A 10,000-nucleotide genomic window follows, 5' to 3' on the forward strand; every position below is an offset into this window, starting at 1 on the left:
AGAAGGACGAAAGTCTGAGTCTTCAGGTCGTTGCTGCTTCCAGTATTGCTCTACTGATGTGAGACTTGGATTCTGACCAGGGATCTGAAACAGACTTCATTCCTTTGGTACGAGGTCTCCGGAGAATTCTTGGTTATCGCTGGTTGGACTTTGTGTATAATGAGTGGTTGCTGAGAGAGACTCACATGAGATTTGTTACCTGCATAGTCCGTGAGCATCAGTTCGGCTGTATGGATATGTGGCTCGTTTTCCTGACTCTGATCCTGCTCACCAGATTCTCTCAGCGAGGGAGCCTCGTGAGTGGAGGCGGCCAATGGGCCGACCACGTACTTCGTGGTTGCAACAGGTTAATCAGCATCTTAAAGAGATGGGGATGGGCCAGGCATCTGCCTGGAGGATGGCTTGATGGAGGCCCCTGGAGTACCGGTGGATAGTGGGCCAATGACGGTGCTGCTCTGGTGCATGCCTGACCCTGACCTGACTTCGAGAGAGGGAGAAGGGAGGGATGTTCTCAGTGTTGAAGACCAGTCGGTGACAAGTTGGTGATTTTTGTCAAGGACTGAAGAGAAGGAAGAGGTTCCTGCTTGTCTATCTGAAGGATGAGGGATGTCCGAAAGACAAACAGGATTTTCCAGTCTGAGAGATCATTGATGAAGATCCGGAATAGGACTCGGTCCAGAACATTGCATTGGAGCAGACCAGCCTTGACAGGGAGAGGAGATGAAAGGATTCAGAGAGCCACTTGTTGGTTATGACAGTGGAGGAAGTCAGTATAACCCAAGGGTGGAGGTGGCCTTGGATTCCTTCGGCAAAGAGCTTGGAGAGCAAAGCAGGATATATCTTGATCTTCCTCAACTCCAATGGGTTCATCAGATCATGTCTTTATTTTAGTTAACGTCTCTCTGGCCATTCAAAGAGAACACCAGAATATATATTGAATGCTTGAGATATATTGAGAGATGGCCCTGATCTCATGTCTGACATTGAGGGCCTCCATCCATCTTTGGGATTTGAAGCAGCATGCCCAAGGTTGAGTTACCAAGTTTGAATCGGAATTGATTTTCTGAGATGGTCATTGGGGAAAAAAGAAAGGATTTTTTGTCTTCTGCGATGATGGATTCCATGACATTGCTGATCATTGGAATTAAGCTTAGTTAATTAGTTGAGGTTAAGTTAATTAGTTAAGTTAGTTAAGTAGTTGAGGAAAACCATTTTTGCACTTTTTTATGCAATGCAGTGATGTTGGCTGACTTCCTTGCAGTGAAGTATGACCAATAACAAATCATGGGGTGAAAAGGGCAGAGAGAGGATGTGCAAGAACAGCAGAGCAGGTTTTAGGACTCCTGAGCTGATGCCGTCCGGTCCAGTTGCAGAATCAGAGTCAATGTTTGACAAACTTCTCCACCTTCTCAGGTGCAAAATACATAGATGCCAAGAGCAGTTGGGTGTGACTGGGAAGGGTGGGTACAGAGAGCAAGGGATTGGAAACACAAGTTCGAATAAAGCACAGAATTGAGGCATTTGGCATTCTCACGAGAGGAGTCGCCTGTAGTGCCAATTTGAAGAGAGGGAAGGGATGGAGGGTAGAATACTCCAGAGACAGATTTAAGAAAGTGCCGCCAGGTTTTAGAGGAGGGGGACAAGTTAGAAAGTTCAATTTTGATGTTGAACTAATGTTGTTTTCTGCCTCCTGAGAATAAACATACACTTGTTGCGGTCTTTGTGGAATGATCTGATGTTGCCTTCGGTGGGATTTACCATCCAGGAAGAGAAGGAAAGTTGTTTTAAGGCAACTGACTCACCACAGGATTCAGTATCCTCTGGGTGGAAGGAAGGGTATGATAACTGTAGTCAATATGGGATGAATCTGTGCATTAGCGAGAGCAGTTTCTGTGGAAGAATTCCCAGGCTGAGTTAATATCACAGATAATATATATATATATATATATATATATATATATATATATATATATATATATATATATATATATATATACACATATGAGACCAGCTCTAAAATGTGACAGTTGTTTGCCTGAGTGGACTGTCAGATAGGCCATCACTGAGGGTGTTCTCTTTGAATGGCCAGAGAGAGATGTTGACCTTTATAAACATATGAGCTGATGAACCAGTTGGAGTCGAGGAAGACCAAGATACATTGGCGGGGAAGTTGATCACTCCAAATACAGAAGGGAGAATTTGCCATTCACAAAAATCTTGGTGGGAAAATTTTAGGTCACAGAAGTCCTTTGCAGAAGTTGCATGGTTGGTGAGAAGTGCCAGCCAAGTTGGATAGTGACAATTGAAATCACCACATATGAGGAAGACAGAGTTGGGATGAGTGGGTAAAAGTTGATCCATGTCATCTGAGAGAGATGTAGATGCAGTCATCACTATTTATAGGATGCTGCAACACACAGACAGACATGAGGTGGGAGCAGAAAAGAAGTCACAGCTCAAGGTACTCCTGGGAGTTGTGAGGTGTAAGAGCAGTACATAGAGAGAGAGAGAGAAGTGGAGTTCTCGATGTACAGTGCGACTCTGCAGCCAGGACAAGGGTCAGGCCAATCAAACTGGAGGAGACAATAGCTAGAGAGAGACATGAAGGAGTCATTGATGTCCTATGAGAAGAAAGATTCTGTTTAACAGATGATGTCCAGTTTATCGGCAGTGGCCTAGATTAAGAGCTCTGTCAGGTTGGAGCTGAGGTCTATGCAGTTAGGGACGGGGGAGGAGGAACTGCTGGTGGGGTGCAGGAATATGGAAAGGAATGAGAAGAAGATACGGGGTGGAGGAAAACTATGAGGGTGTGGCGATGGGGTGAATCTGGTAGACTGCAGGACTGGGGCAAAGCTGGGAGAGTATGGGGTTGGAGCAAAGCTGGGGGGGTGGGACTGTGGCGATGCTGACGGGATGCAGAGCTGGTACGATGCTGGGGGTACAGGGCTATGGTGAAGCAGGGGGGGGCTGGGGCATATATGGGGGTGCAGAGCTGGGGCAAAGCCAGGAGGGGAAGGGGCATGGGGGGAAAATCAAGAAGTGGAGGGGGCAGGAATAGGAGGAAGCTGAGAGGGGGCAGGATGAGGGGGAAGCAGAGACAGGGTGGGACAAGAGGGAAGCAGATGGGGAGGACGGTGCTGACAAGAGGTTTGACACCATGAGGAGACGTGAAGGTGTATTTATTGTCGTGTACACACATCTGCTGCAAAATGGATATCTCAGGGTTCCTAAACTGGATACATGTCGATGGACTTTGTGGGTGGGGTGGTAAAAAAATGGTTTTTGTTCAAGGCACGGGGAAAAATTTGGTGGTATGTGCAAGAGGAACCTGGAGGAAGTAAGTATTTAGGTGTGAAGAGGTTTTGGGAAATAAAACTTGTGAAAAGAAAAGCAAAAGATTTCGATGAATAAGAAGAATGATTCGGTTGTTCCTGACAGAGTCGTAAGGAGAATAAGGCTTCAAGTATAATATAATAAGGCCTCAGGCCTAAGAATAAGGCCTCAAATAATAAGGTAAGGAGAATAAGGCACAGACATTTTTTAAAGCTTCTTTTCTCGCTATTAAGAGCTTTTAAAGGAAGAAATGTTTTCTTCAGTGAAGATTCAGTTTGGGTATATTGAAAAGGATAAAGCACAAGTCACATTTGCTCTACGGCTAAGATATGGCAGCCGTACCGCCCCCCCCCCACCCCCGAATTGACAGAAACATGCGGCGGCCGCAGAGTTTCTGAGGTGGCCTCAGGGTGGCACTATGCCGTATGGCTATCTTTTACAGGCCGTAGGGGTCTCCGTGGAATTAAAGCGCGGAGTTATAACTTTTTTCATTTCTAGGTTGGCCGTAGCAATTCGACAAGCCGTAGATGTGTTCCACGTCGACCGTACATGGGGCGTACGGTGGGCTTGCGTTATTCGTGTGTTTTCCGCAGGCTCTTATCAATGAAAAATGAATTTTGCCAACCCCCAAAAATTACAGCGACCACACTATTTCCACGTTTGCCTTAGGGCCCCCTGCGGTCGCCTTGCGGGCACCTTGAGGCTCCCTTGCATCTACCTTGAAAATTCTATGGCCGCCGCAGGGACGCCCTAAGGTCACCGTGCGACATCAAATCAAAGACCGTACGGCACCCCCACGTTTTTTGGTCTCCACAATTTCTAAATACCCCATGCGGCTACCCAAAAAATAAAAACATATGTGACTGTTACATTGTGTGACCATGGAAATACTGCGGCCGCCCTATAATTGCTAGTGGCCGTAGATTTTGAAGACCCTACGGCCGCCGAACCAAATGTGACTGAAGCATAAGGGATAGGGAATGAAGGAGTAACTGAACACAGGAGATATAAATTTTTTTCTGATTTTGTTGTTTGTGTTTTTTTTTTTTTAGAGCAAGATGAGGAAAGTGATTAAGCTGAGGGATATAAGTAACAATACCTTCGGAAAAAGGAGTGAAAACGAAGCACGTGTGATCAAAAACGGCGGCAGAAGCAACAACCTGACAAGCCCAGCCCTTCACGAGTAGGCCAGACTTTACCAGGGACACAAACTCAATTCAACACAAGAATATACGGTTTGGCACAAAAAAAATTGGACAAAAACATGACCAGCAAAACAGGAATGAATATAAAACAGTAAAACAACGTATCTGGTCTGGGAAAGCTCACTTTGATGAACTGGAAATAGGAACTGCTGATATGACATTCATGTGCAGCAAACCCCAAACTGGAAGGCCAGTTTCAAATCATCATGTACGTTTCTGTCAACGGTCATGCGAGAAGTTCCCACCAGCTGTGCAAGTCAGTGTGACGACTTTTTCGGAGAAGCCTGGAAAGCTTATCAACAATACATTTGATGACTTTGTATTGTAGAATTACTGTATTTAGATAGATCCTACAAAACTGCCTTTGTGTAGAAGTATGCGACTTCGTCACACAAAACGTTTCTAAAATCTGGGCACATATAAATTGTTTGACATGGTTGAATAAGGATACTGATAAGGAAGTCAATGTGGGACAATCACCTTTCCTCGGTGACCTCAAAATAAAGAGGGTCATATTAATACAAGCCGGTGGCAACATGGCTGCTCACTCTAGATGGAAAGCTGGCCAACACGACTAGCCAATATTCATGTACATGCTATCAATCAATTTAGCACAATAAATATGATTATCACAGCCCTCTTAGTTTGTGCCCAGAAACCCGCCTTGTGAAATTTCAGGCATGTTTCCAAAGAGACTCTAACAAATGGCAGCCCTGGTAATTCCATTTATCTATTCGCTAAAGATTTTATTTTTTTATATGATGCTGTAAGACATTCTCATTGGGCACAAAAAAACAGGTCCCTCGGAGGTATTGATTTTTTTTTGTACAGTCCACAATAAGTGTACGATGTACGATAAAGTATTTTAGCTGTTGCTAAGCAACAGAGGTGTGCATAGCAACCATTCATTTTTGTGTACATGCTAGCCACATTGTACACATTTCACCCAAGTTTCATCAAAATCAGACTCTTTCTCTTTGAGATAGTCGCAATAAACCGTTTCTGAAATGTTCGACATGTACTCGCCCAAAACCTATCTCCTCCAACAAATATTTTTTGTTAGGACTGCAAATTGGCATGAAGGGAGCTAGATAGATTGCGCACAGAACTCTAAGCTTCGATTTTTTATTTTTATTTTTTCGATTTTTTTTGACCACTTTAAAGGGCGGTTGCTATGCCATTGCGAGGGCCCGGGGTCCCATATTCGAAAGCACACGATTCCCAGAAATATTGGTCCGACCTACCAAATTTCATTGGAATCGGTTGAGTGGTTTAGCCCCTCGGCTTGACCAAAGTTTCGCGGACAGACAGACAGATGGAAATATCCAGAATAAGGGTGCTCTCAGAGCAGCCAACAAAAATTATGACAGCAGTTTGAAAAGTTGCACATCATTTTGGAGAGAGAAAAGGAGTCATTCTGCTGTTTTGTCTCACTGTGTTTACCGCAATGAGCATGGAGAAAATAAAGAAAACCAGAGAATTGGCTGAGGAGGTCAGACACAAGATTGTCGCCAAGCATGGACAATCTCGAGGCTTCTCGTCCATCTGCAAAGACCATGATGTTCCTGTGTCCACCATACGCAATGTTATCAGGAAGTTTAAGGCCCATGGCACTGTAGTCAACCTCCCTGGACGTGGCCGCAAGAGAAAACTTGACAGAAGGTTGCAGCGAATAATTGTTCGAATGGTGGAGAAAGCAACTCGATCAACTGCCAAACAGATTCCAGCTGACATTCAGATACAAGGTGCAACCGTTTCAACTTGCACCATCTCGTGCCAACTCAATGAAAGGGGGTTTTATGGTGGGAGACCCAGGAGGACCCCACTGCTGAGAGAGACACATAACAAAGCCTGACTGGAGTTTGGCAAAACACACCTGAACAAGCCAAAATCCTTCTGGGAGAATGTCCTGTGGACAGATGAGACCAAATTAGAGCTTTTTGGTAAAGCACATCATCTCTATGTTTACAGAAAACAAAATGAAGCCTTCAAAAAGAAGAACACCTTTCCTTCAGTCAAATATGGTGGAGGTTCAGTGATGTTTTGGGATTGCTGTGCTGCCTCTGGTACTAGGTGCCTTGAATGTGTGCATGAAATCAGGAGATTACCAAGGCATTTTGGAACACAATGTTTCACCCAGTGTCAGAAAGCTGGGTCTCCGTCGAAGATCATGGATCTTGCAACAGGACAATGTCCCCAAACACACTTCAAAAAGCACCCAGGAATAGTTCAAGACAAAACGGTGAACTGTTCTGAAATGGCCAACAATGAGTCCAGATAAAAATTCCATTGACCACCTGTGGGGCGATGTGAAAACCAGTTTGGAGAAGGCACCCTTCAAATCTGGGAGAACTGGAGCAGTTTGCACAAGAAGAGTGGGCCAAACTGCTAGTCGAGATGCAGGAAGCTCATTCATGGCTACAGGAAGCGCTTGACTGCAGTTATTTTGTCCAAAGGTTGTGATACCAAATATGAAGTCTTGGTTGTCAATGCCATTTATTTTTATTTTATGACTTAAAAGGACATATCAAGTTCTGAATGAAAAACAAAGGTTGTGTAATAGTAAGAGTGAAATAAAAATTTGTGGAAACCAAATACTTTTATCAATTTCAACATTATTTTTTGGAGAAAATTGTGAGTTATCTGAAAAAAGTGCAAGGGTGCCAATTTTTTTTTTTTTGCCATGTCTGTATATTGATTTGAGAGAGGAAATTACTTTTTTAAAAGAAGATAACGAGCACATTTAGACATACTTGTTAAATTCTGAAGCACCGACAGACGCTTCAGGTGTCTTATCGAGTCCTGCGTGGTGATTTCTTTGAAAGGATGAGTGACACAGTGCTTACCTTGCGGCCTGAGCGATTGTTATGGAGGTTAATGAGGGCACGCGCATCCTTCTCCGCACGCTCTTTCGCATCCACAAACGCGCGCGCGAATCTCGTGGCGTAGCGCACGTGGTCTCTGCATCCAGCCCAGGCAAAGTCTCCTGACGAGTGCTCCGGGGCTCCGCACGCGCACGCGCGCAGCTCTCCACGGCCGCAGGCTCGTGCCACCGCGTGCACCACGCCCGCCGACGAGATGGCGTACACGAAGGCTGATTCACGACTGCCTACGGGGTGCAAACAAGGCGGGATGATGTGCTTAATGAAGTGACATGTGCGTGTCTGTGTTACCACTCCCACCAACTTAAACCTTACTCATGGTGTTTTGTATTCTTTCATGGTATAATATCAGTACAGTCATTCCTTTGAAGTTTTCAAAAAAACCGATTCAACAAAAGGCTACATGTTTAACCGGACAAGGAATGATAAGTTCATCAATCTCATAAACCCTTTCCATGCTCTGGGTCTCTAAGAACTGTGAAGCAACTTCCTGGGCCAGAAAATACACGAGCTGGTTTGTCATGGCCCTCCCAGCATTAATTTATGGCAGGAAGTTGTCATTTATTTGGGGTGCCGGTGATATTACTCACCTGAAAGACAACGTGCTGACTTCCAACACCAACAAGTAATGCCAGCACATGGGACACCAAGATTAATATACATCCGAGGGATGATGCATTTTGGGATGCAACAATTTGCCGACAAAACACTAATCAAAAAGTTTGTTGTCACGTCAGGAATCGAACGCATGCGCTCAGGACGTATAAATGCCACGATGCATTTATGGGGTAGGAAGGGGCCATAACTTAGTCATATATATATATATATATATATATATATATATATATATATATATATATATATATATATATATATATATATATATATATATATATATATATATATATATATATATATATATATATATATATATATATATATATATATATATATATATATATATATATATATATATATATATATATACATACATACATATACATGGTGTCCCTAAAAAAAATGACCATTTGAAACGTGAATATCTAAGTAACTGCATGTCCCAGGCAAACGAAAATAAATAGGCTTCAGGTTTAACAATAAAATATTTATTTATCAAAATTCGAAGAGATTCAGAGGGATGTAGATTTTATAACAGTTTTCTCAAAACTTCACAAATGTTCAATATGCGCACCGCCTGTGACACGACACACGTCAAGGCGGTGGTCCAGCTCCTGCCAAACACGCTGTAGCATGTCTTACGTAACATTCTCCAGCGCCTCAGTGATTTTCTGCTTAAGTTCCTCTCGGCTTGTAGGAAGAGGGGGGATATAGACCAGTCCTTTCACATAGCCCCATAGAAAAAAAATCACAAGGTGTCAAGTCAGGTGAACATGGTGGCCATTTCAACAGCACATTGTCATTGTCACTGGCATGCCCAATCCATCTTCCTGGTCGATTCTCATTGAGATAAGTCTGCAAAGTCAGCTTCCAGTAAGGTGGAGCCCCACCCTGTTGAAAAATGAAGTGTCCATGCTCATGAGCAATGAGCTCATCAAATAACCAGTTCTGAAGCATTTGCAGATAAACATCGCCGGTCACGTTTCCCTCAAAGAAAAACGGTCCATAAAGACGATTCTTGGAGATTGCGCAGAACACATTCACTTTCGGCGAGTCCCTCATGTGCTCAACTGTGGCATGGGGATTTTCTTTCCCCCAAATACGAACATTATGCTTGTTGACTTTGCCACTCGTATGAAATGTAGCCTCATCACTGAAAACAAGACGCTTTTCAAACTCATCTTCAAGTTTCTCTTGCATAGCGACACAGAATCGCTTGCGCCTTTCCCTGTCATCCGTGTTTAAGGCTTGAACGAGCTGCAGCTTATAGGGCGTCATTCACAAGCGTTTCCTTACTACACGCCAAAGTGTCGTACAAGGAATCTGGGTTTCCATAGATGCTCTTCTTACAGACTTTCTGGAGCTTCACACAAATGTTTCCCGAACCTGATTGACGATATCTTCCGGCCCTGGTGGTCATCCAGATCCCTTTGCCCTGCACAGACAGCCTTCCTCTTTGAATTTTTTGTGCCATGTCCAAATCTGTTTTCCAGTTGGTGCATTTTTATTGAATTTTCTCGAAAATGCACGCTGCACACTCTTGTTTGACTGTGTTCGAGCATATTCCAACACACAAAATGCATTTTCATTTCGAGTGAACATCATCCTTTACCCTGAAAAAAAAAGAAAAAAATTAAACATTCAACTTAGTTTTTACAAATTTTGTTAAAATTTGAGATCATGAATGCCTGGTGTTGGCGCAGTAGTTTAGGGCAGCAGCTTGGGATCCAAAAGGTCTTGAGTTCAAGCCCCGTTGGGCCACTGAATTAATACACCAGGGGGTTGACTCAGCCTATCATCCTTCCGAGGTCGGCGAAGTAAGTACCAGTGTACTGGGCCGGTGTATACCCCGGTTAAAATAGGTGTACCATATCCCTGTGTCGGAAGAGGCGACCAGAGTTGCGTCAGGAAAGGCATCCGGCGTAAAACATGTGCCAAATCACTATGCGGATCATACGGATG

The 10,000-nt window shown here is 43.8% G+C and overlaps 1 protein-coding gene across 1 annotated transcript in view; it reads right to left on the reverse strand.

The window, feature by feature from the left end:
- The window catches only part of LOC147018321 (protein Wnt-2b-like), a 75,007-nt gene that overhangs the window by 17,720 nt on the left and 47,287 nt on the right, over positions 1-10,000 (reverse strand). Inside the window, exon 3 of the mRNA XM_085900075.1 lies at positions 7,385-7,647. Coding sequence (XP_085756201.1) covers positions 7,385-7,647 — 263 coding nt within the window. The remainder of the gene's footprint in view (positions 1-7,384; positions 7,648-10,000) is intronic.

The sequence above is a fragment of the Eptatretus burgeri genome, chromosome 10, assembly GCF_056783735.1.
Source record: "Eptatretus burgeri isolate ZD-2024b chromosome 10, Ebu_testis_v1, whole genome shotgun sequence".
NCBI lineage: Eukaryota > Metazoa > Chordata > Myxini > Myxiniformes > Myxinidae > Eptatretus > Eptatretus burgeri.